At 41.2% G+C, this 19,288-nt stretch overlaps 1 protein-coding gene and 1 long non-coding RNA gene across 6 annotated transcripts; one reads left to right on the top strand and one right to left on the bottom strand.

The window, feature by feature from the left end:
• Nucleotides 1-4,286: 4,286 nt before the first annotated feature.
• gprc5c (G protein-coupled receptor, class C, group 5, member C) lies at nt 4,287-14,429 on the bottom strand. 5 transcript variants are annotated; one of them, XM_056365621.1, is made up of 6 exons: nt 14,355-14,429; nt 13,691-13,773; nt 10,531-11,552; nt 8,893-8,993; nt 7,529-7,663; nt 4,287-6,071 (listed from the first exon to the last, which is right to left on the bottom strand). In XM_056365621.1, the coding sequence occupies exons 3-6, from the start codon at nt 11,516-11,518 to the stop codon at nt 6,039-6,041; spliced, it is 1,257 nt and encodes a 418-aa protein (XP_056221596.1). In that variant the 5' UTR covers nt 11,519-11,552; nt 13,691-13,773; nt 14,355-14,429; the 3' UTR covers nt 4,287-6,038. The 5 variants fall into 5 exon arrangements, with proteins under 5 accessions (XP_056221596.1, XP_056221595.1, XP_056221598.1 ...); XM_056365620.1 differs by lacking the exon at nt 14,355-14,429 and having other exon boundaries at nt 13,691-13,946; XM_056365623.1 differs by lacking the exons at nt 13,691-13,773; nt 14,355-14,429 and adding an exon at nt 12,647-12,704.
• A 91-nt stretch (nt 14,430-14,520) lies between these two features.
• Nucleotides 14,521-18,554, top strand: LOC130162094 (uncharacterized). The gene is made up of 3 exons (XR_008826226.1): nt 14,521-14,664; nt 14,785-14,819; nt 18,466-18,554. It is a non-coding gene; the product is annotated as an uncharacterized LOC130162094 (long non-coding RNA).
• The last annotated feature ends 734 nt before the right edge of the window (nt 18,555-19,288 follow it).

Here is a 19,288-nt window from a genome sequence, read left to right as displayed (position 1 = left end):
TTCCCAGCTCGATCGAACGCTCTGTTTGTGTTTGTGTGTGTGACAAACTGATTGGACAAACCGGCTCGGCGTCTCAGATACTTGCGCTATCAGCAGGATACAGGCCCCGGCTCCTAGCTGTGGTACCGTCCATGTTCACAGTCTCACCCTCCAACTACTCACACAACATGCTGAGGCTTATTGGCTGGATTGGATGTCACAGGTTTTAGTCTGGTTTTATATGTTTATCCTCAGTCTTTGTCAAAAATATGTAATGATTTTGTGAAGCTTACACTAAAACTATAAGAAAAATTTATGTTTCCCAGTAATTAAGGTCAACTAATAGTTTCAGCGGACGGGTGTTTATTACAACTTGGGTTTTATTTTCATAGTTTTGGTTTTTCCCTAAAGTCTGAGTTAAGGTTTCTTTAAAATGTTCACTTAAGTATTTAAGGTGTTCTCCATATTACTCTTATATTTAAGGAATCACTTAAAGTCTGTTAAAACTGTTGCACAAAAGACCAGAAGCCACCAAAGCAAAGAAAAAAACTAAAAGGTACCTCTGACTCTGTCTTAACTGAAACATGACTGAGTTTATGCCTTAACCTTCTTCCATAACTAAGGAAACATTTCAAGAGATTATGTGCAACACCCCTTAAGTAAATCCCTCAGCTGAGGAGAAATTAAACCTTAAGTGCCATACTTAAGGTGCTTCGTGCAACCGACCCCTGGTTCCTCCAGAGATGGGGGGAACTGACAGACACACACTGGATGTGGACCCACGAAGCGGCCTCAGAGGAGGGTCAGATTCAGAGTTTTAATCAGTCCAGGTGATCAGTCAATCTGGCAGAAGTGTCAAAATCACATAAACAGGAAGTACTGCACGAGAGAATGCTGGAAAGCTCACACGGGGGTAAAGACGATCTGGCAACTAATGAGGGGAAGACAAGGACTCAAATACTCTAATGCAGGGGAGACAATGGGACACAGGTGAAACACATTAGGGCAGGTAATCACACAGGAGGGAAACTTGACAGGATGTGGGATCTGAAACGATACAAGACAATGGTTAGCAAAATAGAACAGGAAACACAGGGAAACATTAAAGACAAGGAACTATGAACTCAAGTCACTTGACGGGCCATGACGGGGACTGAGGTCCTCAAATGGTGCCGTTCCCTGGGGAAGTTTTGTTCGCACAGTTCAAGAAAACGAGATGATAGTTTACATGTCATCTACTTTGAATAACACAGACTCCAGCTCTGTCTGTGGAGTGATTCATCATGAGGAGCGAGTTGTGTAATCTAAATAAAGCTCCATGTCCTCCTCTGCCCCTGCAGACCTTACATAATACATCGGTCCTGTTACTGTTACCCTTGGTATAATAAAGTGAGGTCAGAGCTTTTATACATTGACATGATCACAGAAGTGGTGAGATACTTCCTCTGGACATAAAAGGTGAAAAAGAATAATTTCCTCTTTATCTTCTAAGGTGTCTTATCTGACCTGCAGCTGTAGTAGTTTTCAATGTGCATCTGTCACATTAAAGAGAGTCAGTGATAAAAAACACATGTGATAGCAGGTTCTGCTGAGCCTGACGGAGACCTGGGATGTGGTCTTGTATCACCTCCTCAGGACACTTGGAGGTTATCAGGCCACAGCAGCTGGATCAGCTGTAAATCACAGCAATCGCAGCAGCAGCCTGAGCCACTTCAGTAAAAACACGTGAAATATGAGCAGAGCTGAGGTGGAGTCCAGATCTGTGTGTGTGTGTGTGTGTGTGTGTGTGTATGGTCAGAGGGATCCATGTCAGCACATTACATAAGAGTTGGCAGCAACAAGGAACAGTTCAACATTTTGGGAAATATACTAAGAAGGTAGATACCAATCTAAAACAACCTAAACACCTCTGAAGCTCTCAGACACTCGGACACAACTATCATCATTTTTGTGTCCCTAGAATATTTAAAAAAAAAAAAAAAAAAAACATTTCTCAGTTTTTATTTTTATTACTTTTCATCAAAAGGATCATATAAAATATAATCGGTCAGTCATTAATTTTAGTTTAGAACATGTGGATTCTGTTTCTAGCTGAGCTGCGTTTGTCACTAGGTCAGACTCTGGACATTTAACCCTGCTTAATTTTGAATTTAATAATGATGTAATATTAACACAAATCACACATAAATACCAGTTGTAATTCAGTTTATTATGAGTTGATTTTTTAAAAAGAGAACACCAGTCCCTTGGAATCACTGTCATTTCCACCAAACTGTAGAAAAATGCTAATTCAAGGAGTTATGGGTCTGTATAGTTGGTGACCATGTCGCAGGGCACCACAGCGAGAACATCTTCACTCAGGAGTATATTTACTGGTTGTCATTTCCACACACCTCATAGATGTAAATATATTTGGAAAAATTGTGTTTTATATATACTGTATTTTGTGTATATTTAAAGCTAACCCTAAAACTGATAATGTGTCATTTCCACTTTATTTACTGAGATGGAAATGCTATTTGCAGATGACAGCAGTTCATCAATCTGACCACCTCCTCCATGCTGCCTCCATCCTCCCTCACCTGGCAACCTCACTGGGATACACTGCTCCAGGTCAGGAAATAACAAACATAATACCTGTTTAAAATCAGCCTGTTTTTATTTCATCCTGCTGGCATCTGTGCCTGTTGAGGTTTACAGTGAAACAGGGTGGATGACCCTGATGCAGACAGACCGGTGGGCTGATAGGTGAGGGGGAAGTTACTCATTAATTAACAAAGAGTGTCCAAAAATTTACAGGAAGACAGAAGCTGAGATCCAAAGACAACCAACGACCAGGAGAGGAACGCAGGAGAACACAGGAACTCTCAACACGCAGTACAAAGCAAATCTGAAGAAATGAAAAACTAAACAGTCTTTATCTGGAAGCAGTCTACGGCGAAGTCCAAAAACACAAGCAAACAGGGTTCCAAGCAAAACGCTGAGACATAAACTAAACATTCAAACAAAGCAAAAGACCTTGATGAACACAAAGACCTAAATACAAAAGGGAGACAGGAGCGACAGGAAACAGGTCGAACTGACTGGGGCGGGGCAGGTAATCACATGGGCGGGAAAAAACAAACAGACAACAGGTAAGAGATGAGAAAATAAAACAGGGCGCACAGAGTCCAGATGAAAGTCACTAAAGATCATGGCGTGAACATGATGCATGGTAGAAACATATGGAGGAGATGGTCTCGTTATCTAGCACCTTGCTAAATCAATTTATCTCTTTTAGGAACTCTGGATTCACAGAAACTCAAGTTCAAAGTGATACAAAGTGTCGTATGCAAAGACAAACACATGGTATGGTGTAAATCTTTACTAATTAATGAGCTTATTAGCTTCATTAGAAGTAAACAGATTTTTCTTGTGAGCATGAGAAACTCAAGAGCGAACTTCAAACTTACCCCAGAGTTACCCCAGCTGTGTTCTTTTGTCAGGGAGAACATGTCGGTCGATCCAAGTGCCTCTGGTTATATAATGTAAAAAAAACAGCTGCAGATTACACAGCAGATTGTACCTGTTATCTGCTCTTTTTGTTTAACACAGCCAGTGTCTACCTTTGACAGGCTGTGGGTTAATGGGCCTGGACTGGAGGAGCTGGCAGCCCACACTCTAATAGCTGAGATGACACACACACACACGGTTGGAATAGGAAGGTTTGATGTTAAAAACCTGGATACACTTCATCATAACAAAATATAGCAGTAAAGGAATAAAGTTTGTCCTGAGTGGAGACAGAGCTGTGCATTAATCCCCTCGGTGCTGGAGTACTGAGAGATCATTCAGTGGTTTAAATATAGCACTCTGCAGTGTTTTCCTCTCCAGCAGAGATATCGCAGATGATTTGGCTTCGTGGGGAACAGATAACTGAAACAATGATCAATTATTTCCGTCTCCTCTGATGACCTTGACGAATTGAGTCATCTGTTGTCAGTCAGGCCGGATCGATCGACGTGTTTGGATTTAATTTGTGCGCCCTGCTGTTATTCCTCTCACGTAAAGCTGGACCTTCAGCTCGTAACCAGACAGAGCTGAACCCTACACACACACTGTGTGTGGAATAAATCCTTTATTTAGCTGCTGAGAAAATATGCGAAGGCTGACGGATAAAATGTTATTTATATCAGTGCGGTTAACACAGAATAAAACACATGACAGAGTGTGTATCAATAGCCTCCAGAATCATTTTCTTTGACTTTGACCCCGACTGCCTCCTCTGCCCTCATCACCTCATGTGAAGATAGAAAACACACGATTCATAACATCACAAGTGAATATTTATTTTGCTGTATATTAAAAACAAAGTGGCTGTGGTGTGGGTAATCAAATTATTTCAGTACATTAAAATAAAGGCATTATAGACAGCTGAAGTCCCCCTTTAAGATCTTTTCCACCAACTATATTTTCTCTCAGTGTTTTCTATTCAAACTTTAAAAAGTACACTGCTCTACTGAACAGTGAATCCCGAGCATCTCGTCAAAGAAAAACCATCAGCTGTGTCCAAAATTGTTCTATACACACTGTGTTGGGAATTCATTTCATTTAAATAAAGCACTTCTTCACTGTGATGGAGACAACTTGTTTGGTTAAGAGAGTAAGAGAGTATAATCACAACGAGGCTATAAAGGCGGACTGGAGAGTAGATCGGTTTTCATGTTCAGTGTCATTACGTTTAACGTCCCCAACAAGCTCTGTAGTCTCATTTAGACACTTGTTAATAACCGGCCTTTTTTAACACGTAAAAGCTTTAGGAAATCAGGACTGGAGTATTTACTGATGTAATCTATGTTGTAGAATACAATCTGAAAATGTTTTGGGCCTTATTGCAGCCATCCAAGCAAAAACCCACTCAAAAACCCTGTCGACTTTGAGATGCTAAATGCTAACTACTTTCCGGGTATTCCTGCAGATAGTGATGAGTGAATGATTCAGACATAGCTCTTGATTATGCCATTAACATTGAACAACTACAACTCCCATGAGGATCTGACGGGGCTTCTGTGGCTTAAATCTACAGTCTCATGGGATATGTTGTTGAATGCTCACAAAATAAACTTTTTCTATCTTGTGCTCAGATGTTACTGTCCAGGAGAGTAGATACACACTTTTCTAAGAATATGAACAAAAATCCTAAAATCACATTAAGCATTTTAAGTTAGCGAAACAAGCTAATCCCAGGTGGGACTTCAGCTGTCTCCTCTCATAATTGTTTAATTGGCAGAAATGAGATTAAATAATCAAATAGCACACCACGGTGCTATAAATAGCATTAAATATACATATTCATACAGTGCTTCCATGCATTGACACATGAACAACATATTTACATTCATTCCTTACCAGTAGCTCAATTTAATGTGTTAACTTTTATGGTTATTAACAATATTCACAATCCAGGAACAAAAATATATATTGACTCCTATAATTAAACCTGACACAGTAAGTGAATGTGATCCTCCTGATGGTCTGTTTTTGCCCAACCTGTGTTCAGAGTAAACTGCCACCTCAGTGACAGTTGTAAAGGTTGTTTATGGTGCGTGTAGCAGAGGTGGTGCACTTTTACATGTGTGTGTACCAGCTCACACTGAGCGGACGACACTCCCAACATGTAGTTTTAAACTATTCTCTTCGGCCATGTTTTGTGCCGTCAGCACCGTGTGACTGGGTCCAGCAGAGAGCTCACAGTTCACTCCCAGTGAATGGCAACCATTGCAAAAAGTCTTTGTTCTGCAGCAAAGCCGTGGCTTCATCCCCCCTCGCTTTGACTTCCAAATGAAGCTCCACGCTGTCTGATACTCAGTGGCACATGGGGACGCAGTCAATAGAAGGTTGAGCTGTTTTTCCATCAGTCAGTTATGACCCGACGTTCACCTCCACATGTCGGGGGCCGAGGGTTCTTCTTAGAACCAGCTTAGGGAACCACAAACAACTTCAAACATACAGTCAGCAAGTGCAAATGAAAAGACATGAACTGAAACTATTTTGAGGGGGTGTTGAAAGCCGTAGTGTGTTCACCACTGGGACGTCCTATGCAGACCGTTCCCCTGCAGAAGAAGAGAGAGACGGTAAGGTCGTCAAACAAATGGCAACATAATGAGACTTTAAATAATTACTCCAAGTTTATAACACAAAACTACCCACTGAAAAGTTTGCAGCTTCCTCATTCATGGAGCACAGCAGCTGTAGTCATTTACATTTTTATTATCCCATTTACATTGTTCAATAGGATTATTTGCCACCTGCTGAATTGTCAGTGTATAAATTTCCATTGCCAAGAATTTCCCCTGTGGAACAAAATTGTATAGTAGTTTCCACAGTGTCCACAGTATCCACTGTTCTCAGTTAAATGATTTGTCTTTGATAGATATGAAAATTATTACCTCGTGATGATTAATAAGTGTCTGAAATCTCAATTTAATGCTCACTATAAAATGAGCTGGAGGGAGCAGATGATGGGTGAATGAGAGAAGGATTTCAGAAACTTAAACTCTCCCCATTATCTCCACTTTTCCACACTATCCACACATATGCTAATATGGCTAGATTCTTTTTCTGTATGTTCCCAGCATGGTCAGCTTTTTTTAATCAGCAATAGTTAGTGAGTGTTGGCAGCAAACAGAAACTGTCTAGATATATTTTGAGAAGAATAATTATATATGGATTTTAAAAACAAAATGCTCAGCGTACCTGAACGGTAGAGAAGACATCTCCCTAAATATGTCTCTATCTAGGTCAGCTGTTGTTGCACGTAGCTACAATTGCTAATGTTGGTCACAAAAGGCAAATGTGAGCAGCTAATCATTCTACCAAAAACCAGAGGCTGTGTATTTAGCCATACTCTGGCAAAAATTAGGGAAGAAATGTACATGTTCCAGCAGCAGAAGACGTAGGCTAAGAGCTAAGAGCTAACATTTAAAACAATACAGGATAGTGGAAGAGTTGATTACGCTACATTAGTAGTCTGAGAAATTTGCAGTGGTTTTTTTGATACTTTATTTTATGGTAATCCATTGGAAACCATTGTAACTGCTGTGAATCCAGATGAACTAAAGCTGCGGTCGTCCATGAAGGAGCAAAGCTTTAGAAGATAATTCATGTTTAGTGCAGAGAAATGTGGAAAAAGACTTCTACTACTACAACACCAGAATCAAAGGCTTCCCTTCCCACCATCATTTCTTGCATTATAATGAGAGTAAAGATGGAAGAGAGCACAGTCAGTCCTGTTAGCAGACTGAACAGACAAAGTAAGAGACACAAGGTCTTGAGAGAGTGAGCTCTGCAAGGTAAGAAAAAAACATTCCAGACAAAGAAGTGATTCATTGTCAACCTGCAGAAGAAGTTGCTATGGATACAGCGGGAGCAGAGAGGTCGACATGCACAGGGGAATAGAGAAGCATCTGGAGGTAAGCAAGTGATCAGGAAAAATGAGCACAAGTGTGGGGTGAAGAAGAAGAAGAAGAAGAAGAGGCGTTTGGGGGGAGGGGGGAGGGGTACGACCTACGCTATTTCCGTTTGTCTGTGTGAATGCAGTGTTCCCAGTCTCAGTGTGTGTGGACGGGGTGGTGCTCCCGCTGTTGGCTGCAGAGTTGGTGGAAGCTCGCGGAATGACCATGTCATAGGACGGGTCCTTAGGGTGCTGTGTGAAGTCATAACATGGGCTGTGACAAAAACATCCAAGATAGAGGGAGGGAGGGGATCTGTACCTGAGAGCTCAGGTCGGCAGAGTCTGTGTCCCCCTTTAAATCACATCACTAAACTGCGATGACTTATTCATTGTTAAATACATTTTTCAGCCTGTATTGACAGTGACAGTATAGACAGGCAGGGAAAGGCAGGGGAGGGAGGGAGGGGATGACATGCGGCAAGGGTCTGGGCTGGATTTGAACCTGGTACACACTTAACCAGGTTCATGATGACAGTGTCAGATTTACCGTACAACTTAAGAAAGCTTATACAAATACAGATACAGAAACGCGCTGCAAGAAGTACAACAACAGAAGTGTTTCCAGGGGGCACAAAAAAGTGATGAACCCGGCTGGGGTTATATATAACCTATACAGTGGGCATATTGTATCCCATAATACAATATGGAAAGTAGTGTAAACCGATGGTCACTAACCAAGCACTATATAGTCCTCTGGATAGGACTCCGTGGATAGTGAATAAGGAGAAGTGAATGAGTGCGTCCCACCTGGGTTCGTCACTTTTTTGTGTCTCCCTCCGTTGTCATTTTTGTATTTGCATCACATGTGTTGTCAAATTGATGATGATGTGGTTTCTGAATGTGCTTGTGTTTTGTCTATTTGCATGCATTTTCTTAAGTTGCAGTGCTTTGAGCTCTCAGGGCCACCGTAGATTAATATGACATCCAAAGGAAAGGCCTGGATCTGTAGTGGTCACCCATAAGTTTATTGCTGGTGTGACTACCAGGTGAGCTCAGCAAAAGAACAGTGTCCATGAAGAATGAACTTTTATGGGCATGTGTATCTGTGGAGGAGTGAGAGAAACCTGAAAACTACAAAATAAAAACTACAATTCACCTTTATATATATATATAAATATGAATTTGGTTAAGACTAGGGTTGTGGTTTGGATCTGAATTCAGAATCAAATCCACTTATCAAATCTTAATCCTTTCAAATCCCATATTGACTCTCATCCAGTTTGGCTTTCAACATTTGCCAGTAACTAGCTGACACTCTGAAACAGTCTGAGGTTACTGCCAAATGGTGTTCAGCTCAATTTGCATACCACAGTACATGCATATGTGCAAATGTTCAGAAACACAGCTACTTACTTGCCTCTACGCTCATGCTATATTCAAATGTGTACCTGTGTAAACAAACCACATGGGCGGATACTCACATTTCCTAATGCTTTGGTGATGAGAGCGAGTTCAGTGGGCTGGTAGACTGAGCTGCGCAGCTGCCCGGTGTAGCCGCTGTACGGTGACACAGGTTTGGCCCCTGTAAAGGACAGAGAGGGACGACACGTGTCATTATGTTGTCACCCACTAAGCCCTCTGCGATATCTGTGTGACATCTGTGTGATATCTTTAGGCCTTAGCAACCATCTCTTACATCGTTTTATAACATTTCAGAAACAGACAGCACAGCGCTCTATCAGTTCTCTATCTTGTTGGTGCCTGATGATGCATCCTGTAGACGTGAGAGATGACTTTGTCACATGTCAAATATTTTCCCCCTTGATGAAACTGTTGCCACACCTCGGTTGCCATGGAGACAATGCAAACACAAGGTGTGATGTTTCTGGTGGGACTCAGAGGCAGAGCGGGGAGTGGTGTGACAAAGATACTAGATAGGCAGTAGATACTCATTAACAGGGATGATTCAGACGGTCACACTCCCTCTGAATCCCAGGCTGAAACTCTGGGAAAGAAATGTTTGATCGAATTGTCACTTGTGCTGTTGACATCTATTATAGACTTTTTAGTCACAGCTCACAATATAAAGAAATAATATGACTAGCAGGGGAGTTAACCGGGGAGTTCATGTGAAATGTTGCTGCTCTAAACATTTTCATATCACACAGCAGCTATGCATGCAATAGCTGTGTCCCAATTCAGGGGACACATCCTTTGGAGGATGAATTTACAGCGGCGTCCCATTTTGAAGGCTTCTTCAAATGCGTCCCTCTTTACCTGGGCAACGAAGGCTCCAATGGGTGGATCATTTCCGGCCCAGTGTAGGACTTCTGTGCTCTGTTCAGTCTGGATTTTTTTTACTGTAACATCAGATCCTGTTGAGCTCAGGACTCAAACAGCGTCGTATCACATTCTGCGGGGTCATCACGTAGATGTAAAACAACCTTTTGAGGACATTTTGCAGACTATTTGTTCTGTTCTGATGTTTTTGTGGGCTTGAGACTTCCACTCATCACTTATCTGCACAAGGTCAATTCTGTATAATCTCTGATAAGTATATTATAATACAAAACAGCCCTCTGCAGAGACAAAGGACAGAATGTACAACTCAATGTTCCTAGACTTTACCTTTACAAAATACGGGTCAGAAAATATAATGCAAGATTTTAATTTAAATTTTAATGAATGTCCAGTTTGACTATGTGTGATGTGGTCATGGAGGTTACTGTGTGACTAATATGTCATATGCAAAGTGATTAACTCATGCGGAAAAGTTTTTAAACTGACAGCTCTTGGGTCCTTGAACAAGTTTCTTTTTTGGAAAATTAATTTAAGCACAAATCTAATTTGCATTGGGTCAAGAATTTGGGTCACCACTAGAACCCTTCGTAATGGTTGGGAATCCAAGGTGACTACAGGTGTCGTCGTCTGTGACGGAGCAACCTTACAAACCTTTCAGAACCACCTTCGATTCTCCAGGTAATAAGAGTTTGACGCTTGGAAGATTATTCCTTAAAAACTAAAACTGATATGTTTAACAATTCTTTTCCTCTTTAGAAAGTTTAATTTAACTGTAAAGATGAAAAGTGTAAAACTCAGAGAAGCCATACACTAAATACCTTGGTTGGGTTCGTCCATGGAAAACGCCTTGTTTTCCATGAACATGCTCTGGGAGCTCTGTTCTTTCAGGATTGTTTCGTATCCGGCTCCTTGGTTTGGGTAGAGATCTCCTCCATAGCTTTGCTGGCTTTCATCATCACTGGACAAACAGCAGATTTCAGGGATGGTGTAGATGATGATAAACACCCAGGCATTTGCAACCAAGGCGATGGCCAAGGTGGGGTCATCCCATGTGGGCCCCCCATGCTTCTCATTCCCGTAGACGTACATGACAATCCACGCCACCCAGATTCCCAGAGAGGACAGGCTGGTGAGGAGGATACATGCGCCGTCCTTCTTCCACTGCTTGTGTTTGCCCGCCATTATGGCCAGACTCGCCACCACCACAGCAAGGATCAGGGTCATCACGTAGATCAGCGCCATGACAAAGTCCTGGTTGGCAATGTTGCAAGGTGTAGCTGTGGCTCTGTCACTTTCAGCTGTGACGTTCAATGACCGCAACGGGTGGCGCACCACTGTGATGATCAGCCACTCAGTGTTGATAACCACCTCCACCAACCACAGCCCTACTGCACCCAGAAATAAAACCCAAGCCCGGGGGCCGCTGTTCCGCCTGGCGAGGATGTTCAGCCTCACACACTGCATCAGGAGACAGGCGAAGCAGCCACCGAAGAGCACCCCGAACAGGAAACGTCGTGAGGCGCAGGTGGAGAAGTCCTTCCCCACAATGAAGGCGAAAGTCAAGCAGAAGAGACCGGCCGTGCAGACAAGGAAGAAGGCGTGGAGGGCCACCGAGCTCCTGCGGTTCTTGTCTTTCATGAAGGGCAAGCTGGCCAGCAGCGAGATGAACAGCACCAAGGAGAAGACGATGCCAGCAGCTGCGAAGGCCTCCAGCACTATGCCCCACACTGCACTGAGGTCGCACAGGTTGTAATAGAGGGAGTCCACATCGGGGCCGCAGCCTTCAGGGGTGACGTTGGCAGCCATTGTGACCAGGATAGGTTAGAGTTCCCAGCAGCAACTGTTCAGATGGATAAACAGGGAGAGTCTGAGAAAGGTTCAATGAAGACAGATCTTTAATAAGGACTATAAATACGTCAGCAATCCAAGATTAGGATTCTGGAGTCCACACCCAATTGAGTAAATATTACACTTGGATGAGTGAGTTTACTGTATGCACAGGAAACACATAGGACTCTAAAGAAAATCTTTGTCACAATGTTTGTCTGGAAAATATGAAATAAGAAGTATTATTCAGAGGTGGGGAGGAGCTGAAACCAAGAACTCGAAAGCCATCAAAAAGATCAGAGGAATGTCAAACTCTTGACTTTTTCCCAACACTAATGTTAACCATTAACAAGATTAAATAAATTGATTAAGTAAATTGAAGGGAAAGTGCATCAAACCTGAGGCGATGTAGGCAGAACTGGAGTTTTACATTTCCAATGCAAATCATGCACATATCAAATCGAGAAGTGTTTCATCAGTGGTTCTGTCGTTCTCTATTGAACAACGTAAAATCAGAGAGTCTGCTTTGTGAATAAACGCCTCCACGGTCCCAGTCTCGTCTTTCTGCTGTGTCTGGCTGCGTCTCTTTGTCCCCCGTCAGATCCAATTACACTGATCTGAAGACAGTCTCTGAGCCAGATCGATAAAAGTGTGGTGGTGGATGCTCAGTTTTTCTAACTCCTGTGACTCACTCACAAGGATCTTTTTGGAAGGAAGAAATCAGCCTTCTACCCCTCAATCTACCCAGGTTCAGCTGGTCTCTTAGTGTTGTGGTGACTGTTGGTCATAAACTGAATGGGTGTCTGTCCTGCCGGTCCTTTAGTAAACCAATCTAATACACGCTTACTAATATGTTCTCATTCTAGGGTGAGGCCTCTGATAAGGTGTGGTGACGCTGTATTAACACAGGTCCAACCCTTCAGGAGTCATTTTAACCTGTTACCATGGAGAGTTCAAGCACCAACTGTTTTATGGCATGATTGCAATTTCTGAATGTTCAAGGTAGAAACACGAGACAGATTGTCATTCCAGTATAAAGATAAGAATGTTTTTTTTAGAAAATGAAGTGACAAGGCAAAAGTCTACTTTTCCAAATATCTCACATACTGTCTGTGACCATGCAGCAGGTTGATTCTTGACCTTGGAAAGATCAGTCCAGAAGCTGAAAAAGTGTCATCACAAAATCCATTTAGTGGCAGTTCGGGAGCTTTCGATCATATTGCATGACCTTCATCAGCAGATTTGTTTTCGCTTGTAAAATGTCTTCAAGACATTGTCAAGACTTTTACTGTGCTCAAAGCGACACATTTGCTGATGATGATCATGAAACGATAAGTTAATTAAGAGAGAGAAAAACAATCAGCAAGTAGTTTGATAACTGGAACACAAAATACTGTAAACTGAAATATCATGGGTCTTGAGGGGCTCCTGCATTTTCACCAAATCATGAGACCCCATCTTCTCAACGGGCTCTGAGATTTTACCCACAAACTAACGAAGGTAAAATGAAGAGCAGACAGAGAAGAAGCTTCGGAATGTCGCCTGAATAGCAGAACATTTCTTTATTTTCATTCATCGGTTAATCTAACCAAGTCTATAACCTCTTCATTCTCATTTAGGTTATTTAGCACTATTTCAGCAGGAGGTGCAAAGCACACAGGTACAGGAGCTACACTGTAAGTAGAAATCTGTAAGCTGCGACTTCAAGAACAGTCAGAAAAGAGACTGATGATGCATTTAACTTGGAACTTAATACCACATTTACCTCAATAAACTCAAATTATGTTACTGTGTTACATACTTTGTTACTTCGTAACTATGCAGTGTAGGTTTAACCAGCCGACATATTCTCACACCAACATGGAGTATTCTATGCATCTGACCCAGAGAATAACTCTGTCACACAAACTTCTACAAGGGTTCAGGAATATGTGACCACTGCAACCTTCACATTTTCACCAGCATGTCAGACAAACGCAAACACAAAGTTATAAATATCCACAATATGAGCCAGTAAACAGCAGACAGTGAAGTTATTGTGCACTCTAAATTGATTATAATATATTTAATTTAGATTAAAATATTAAAACTCTGCACGAGATAACTGGGGTTAAGAATAAACATGAAGATGATTGTGATGCGTTCAGGTACCTGGATGTTCTCTGGAGACGTCTCTGCGCTTCCTGTTGATCTCTCGTGTTCAAACGCTTCTTCACCTGCTGCAAACGGCGGAGCTGAAGATAAATCATCGACAGTAAAGGAAAAAGTCACTAAAAAGTTTCTGCTCTCTGTCAACTCTCACAGAAAACCTGACGAGACTGATCCCAGCTCAGTTCATGGGAAATTAAATGAAGATAAAAAAAAAAGTTTATGAATCCTTCGTCAAGCGTTTCCTCACGATCCGACTGCTGTGATGGTCTCTCTCTCTCTCTCTCTCTCTCTCTCTCTCTCTCTCTCTCTCTCACTCACACACACACAAACACACACGCGCGCACACCTGATAGTAGTGGTGTTCGGAGACACCTGGTGGTCAAAGTCGTCATTTGGAAAATATTACATCTCATAAATCCGTTAAATCATCTTTTCAGAAGGTTTGAATCATATTTCGTCATTTTTATATAATAAATTCATAAAATTCTGAATATTTTAGTAATAAATCCTGATGTTTTTCTGGATTAAAGAGAGGAAATCTTCTGTTTATTCTGATGAATTCCACTTTACCATTGTTTTTTATTTTCTATTTCTTTTCTATTCTGTTCTATTCTAACCCTTTGTTTTATTGTTGAAATGTGCTAATAAATACAAATAAACTTACCCTGACTTGCCTTCAGATTCATTTCAGTGTTCAAAATGTTCAGAAACGGCGGGGGGGAAATGTATTTGCTTCTATCTCCTGCCTGTTCTCCATCCGGCCACCTTCCCTCCAACTCCCAGTCACCTGACCATCTCCCCGCCTACTCACACACCTGTTTCTAATTTCCTGATCAGTCCTTCCAGTAGATTCAGATTCAGACCTGCGTGTTTCACCTGCTCCCAGCCAGGACGTCATGTTCTCCTGCGTGTTGTGCTTCGAACTGGTCGTGGCGTGGACTCCCATTCTTACCACCTTACCTGCCAGGTTACCTGTAAGCCCTGCTCCTCCTTTCATTAATGTTACTTCATTGCACCTGCCTGCCTCTGGTTCCTCCTGCCTGTTTCCCGATATGTGAGCAAACGCTGAATTATATTTTCCTGTTACTTTGCAGCTCTTTGGCTCCTGTTCTCAATCTGCCTTTTAAAGGTAAAAGTTAACGACATGTTAATTCCCTTGTTCCCATGTTAACTGTGTTTAACCGTTGTACTGACACTGTACTTGATTTTTATTTTCTCAGTTGCTGACAATATGATGAAAAGTTAGTCCTGAACAAATGATTGTTTTTGTTGTGGCTCCAGATCCCATAGCACCACCATGTGGCCGTTTATCAATCCTTTGGTTCAAGACACTTTCTTTTTTTTTTTTTTTTTAACCATAAGTTTTCTCCAATTTTCTCCAAATTTTCTACACAACATATTTATATTTGTTTGAGCCATAAAAATGCCTGTAATTATTTCTTTTATAAGCTAAATGCTTTTGCTATAATTAGTCACCAACTCCTTGCAACCCGCTGTTATCGGCCATGATTCTTGAAGCAGCTGCAGCCAAATTTAGACGACAGGTTCAGTCGTTCAGACCCACAACAGTCTTATTTAACAGTTTATTCTACAGAGGATCTCAGAGTTTACAATGATGCCGACTATGTTTGACCATTTTTGACCAAACACATGTAGAATATTTCCAATTGATGGAATGGTGCAGCCATTAAGAATATTTCATTCACTTTAAACATTATAGTTTCAATGGAAAAGGCTGATATAGAATATAGTACAGTATATATTCTATATGATATTGTCAGATCGTGTGAAATAAGGTGACTTTTTACTACTTGAAGGGGAAAAACTGGATTTTAATTAGTTTCATGTCCATCAAATGTACAAATCAAATATTTAAAGACAGAATTTAGGAATTCTTCAAAAAATCGTTGCCACCAAGAGTTTCCTACAGTTTGCTTGATTTTCATTTTCGTTATTTTCCAATAGTGATGTTTGGTGAATCGATGCTGAGCTCTTGAAATTGGGCTTTAAGTGAAGATTTTGGTGCTTATGATGTTCTGATCAATGATTAAAGGACCAGTCCCCTCGAGGAGCCCCACCTCCCCTCTCCAGCAGACTCTCACTCACACTTGTTGCTCAAGAGCTGATTTTTCCTGCTTCATTTCCCTCAGCCTGGTTTCCAAAGAGTGACAGCCTCTCTCTTCTCAGCTCATCCATCTGTCTCTCAAAGTTTTTATTGTGGCTGAATTTCTCTCTTTTGGTTCCATCCATCTGGCTCCTTGTGGCCATTAATTATCTGTGTCCAGTTCCAGATCAGAGCCATTTTTGTCTGTCGTCACTTCAGTGTCCAAATCTGACCTCCACCAAGACCAACATTTCCTGAGCCCATCCTACATTATGTCATCTGTGGAGGTCTTTCTTTTTTCCGCATTGACCCATCCACCAAAACCCCAGAGAAACATTATAGAGGAGCAGTCTGTGGTGAATCATCCTTCATCCTGGTCGCTCTGCAAGGACAAATTCATTAGTCCCAGCTTCCTATTACAGTGCGTTTCTACATATTATATTTCATCATAAATTATACCAATGATAAATGCAGCAGTAGAGCTAGATAACTTTGATTTAGGAGCAGGAACTGATTTAAATTTTATGCTCTAGTATGGAGATTAATTTAAAAACCTCTATCCTACACCTGAATATCCTTTTTTTTTTCCATCTATAACTGCTATAATACACAATATATTCATGTTGCACAATATAAATGACAACAGTAAAATCCTGTGTTAAACATTTATTTCCTCTCCATATAAAACTCTTCTCAGTGCTCACAGACGAGATCATTCTGCGCCACAGTTACTTATGCCAAGAGAAAATGGAGGAGTAGTGTAAACAATGCATAAGCAGCCACTTAAACAACAACAAGCCAACATGCAGGGGAACATGCCTTCCAACATTTATCGTGTTTAAATTCACTGAAACAATGAATTTACATCCAACGTAACAGCAAAGGATCCATGTCAGGTTGTTCCATGATAAATACTGCAGACATTTGTACAAGGTTTTTGTTTTTTCCAGTTTTTTCGTTTTCTCTTCCTCAGTTATGTTTTTGTTGTGTCAAAGGTTGTAAGCATAAGCTGTTATTCACAGATGCTCCAACATCTTTGAAATGACCAAATTCACAATATTACACAACATTCAAAAATCACAACTTAAAAACATCCTTTCAAAGACACAATGCCCTAGTTCCTCTGATAACAGACTTTTATTTATAGACAGATTTAAAAAAAAAAAAAAAAAAAAACTTTAAAAGTGTAATTAAAAATATATATTAGTTCCAGTGAAAGCTGTTCTCTGTGGATTATCCAGAGTAACCAGAACATTGTTTCTGGAAAGACTTGCAGCTGTTGAATTTCTCAAATGCAATTGTTTCACTAGTTTGAGGGACAAATAAATCCCCAAATATATACAAGGGTAGAAACTATAACTGGTCCTCATGCCTGAACGACAAAATAGTTAATCCATAGTTCTCCCAGCTCCCCATCACTTATATACGACTAATTTGTAAAAGCCAATACAATTTAAAGAGTGCCACCTTGATTTTTTTATCAACATAATAGGAAATGTTTTAAATGTATCTGCAAAATAAGTGCTCATGTTAAAGCTTTTATTGTCATGTTCAGTCAACTCAAAGCTCCTGGTTAAGGTTAGGGAAAGATCCTAGTCTCGGTTAAATATTGAAAATGAGCTGTCGAGATAGGGTGTAGTTCACTTTGAATATATTTAACCAACACCACTATCTTTGCCTAACTTATGTGGGATATAGGACCTGAACCCTGGTGTCAAAGTTCTGTACTAAAGTCCATTTAAGAGTATACGTATATATGAAATTTAGGGATTGAAATGTAATTGTTCACCTTAGAAACAGTGGTTGTCAGAGACCATAAAGTCCATTTGTAGCTGTCTGGGAGTTTTCCATCATATTTCACAGCCCACCTCAGCAAATGTTGTCCGCTTCAAAATCATAAACTTAAATTTCCATTTTTCATAAATGTCATGTTGAGGGTTGTCCTACCAACTGGTAGGACAGGGGCCCAGATGTTTGTGTGAGTGTGAAAGATTGTATTCATGGCTAAAAGACACCAACACTGACTCGAGACTGAACATAAACTGTCTCCAGTGTCGAGCTCAGACCTTTTGTACCCTCATCCCTAAGACATGAGGGCAGAAGAATGTCACACAGTTTCATCACTGCTACTGACCGGAAACTGTCTGAACAGATGACTTTTGCTCTCATGTTTATTTGAATCATTAGTTACATGACATATCAGGAAATGTGCGTCATTTTAAACTGATGCTATCGTGTTCTGGAGAGGACAGTTTCCAGAATATGTTTGAAGTACTTCCTTTAACTGTCCATAAAGTATGAGCTTCCTGTATTTAGGCAAGTGCATCTGATAGGACGCACTTGTCACTCTCTGTGGTGCTTTGTCTTTTCAATTGATTTCTTGTGACACCTGCCGAGCAGCAGGCAGGCCTGAATAGGAGCAGAGTAACAGGACATAAGCAGGTGTTTGAACAGGAACAAAGGACAGATGGCAGGCAGACAGGGGACGTGTGGTGAGCAGGGTTTACCTCTTTAATGTCTTCACCCCTCTCCTCTCTAACAGCTCTGTAGATGTGTGAAAGCTCCAGCAGGGCTCCATTAAACTTTAATCAAAGCCTGCTCTTGCTTCCTAACATCATATTAAAGCCTTAACTGTTTGTTCTGTCATCTCCGCAAACTCCACTGTCCACAGCAGTGTAAGGTCGTCGCCACTACACGCTCTCTCACACCCCCCTCTGTTAGTGTCAGGCAGCAGGAGGCGTCTTCAAAGAAACGCTTCATATCTACATCTGCGTACGGACTCTCAGAACTCAGTGTGGGACGACCGCGGAGCGACGTGAGCAGACTGACACGGGGGACATGCAGGGGAACCGACACTGTGCTTCTTACAGTTACAGTAAACACAATGAGGACTGTGGAGGGACGAGAGCAGGCAGGTGGCTTGCATTGGAAACTTTAACCCTGAAGGGGTGGCCAGAAAAGTAAATGGAAGAAACTTTAGGAAGGAGATGTGTATATACACTGTACTTGAGTCTCCATTGCCGAGTAACGCATTAAAAATGTTTGCGATGATACTGGAAGATATCGGGGACTGAGTTAGGTTAAAAAGCTTTGAAGTTCTTTGTGATGATATTTTTCATTGTAAATATTAAAGCTGCGTTACTCTCTACATTTTTTTTTTCTTCTTTTGGACAATCAGGGTAGTAGATCTACAAATCAATCTAATGGGACAAACAGCTTTGACCTGTTAGCAAATAGCTGCATGTAGCAGGAACAGAGCTAAGGGAACATGTGTGTTTGTGTCCACCTCGTGAATCTAAATCCAATATTCAGACTCTTTTTAGCTCAGGTTTGGGCACTTTGCTCTTTACCTGCTTAATGCATAAGCTAATTGCTAACTTTGCAAAGTTGTTTCCTTTTGAGTTTCTTGATCCCAGTATAGAATGAGTGTCTAAATCACCAAAAGTAAGATGCAGTTGTGAACTCCAGCTTTCTGGCCAGGTGTAACTCATCTG

The sequence above is a fragment of the Seriola aureovittata genome, chromosome 21 (genome assembly GCF_021018895.1).
Source record: "Seriola aureovittata isolate HTS-2021-v1 ecotype China chromosome 21, ASM2101889v1, whole genome shotgun sequence".
Classification (NCBI taxonomy): Eukaryota; Metazoa; Chordata; class Actinopteri; order Carangiformes; family Carangidae; genus Seriola; species Seriola aureovittata.
The sequence above is the reverse complement of the archived record's forward strand: the minus strand, read 5'-3'. Positions and strand labels throughout refer to the sequence as shown.

Bases quoted from the DNA above. Each gene is read 5' to 3' on its own strand.
- gprc5c (XM_056365621.1), bottom strand. From the start codon at position 11,518: ATGGCTGCCAACGTCACCCCTGAAGGCTGCGGCCCCGATGTGGACTCC. The intron at 8,994-10,530 runs GTATTTAGTGTA...TGTCCTTTACAG, and splicing joins CATGGACGAACCCAACCAAG to GGGCCAAACCTGTGTCACCG. The intron at 6,072-7,528 runs GTAGGTCGTACC...CTTCTTCTGCAG, and splicing joins CACAGACAAACGGAAATAGC to GGGAACGGTCTGCATAGGAC.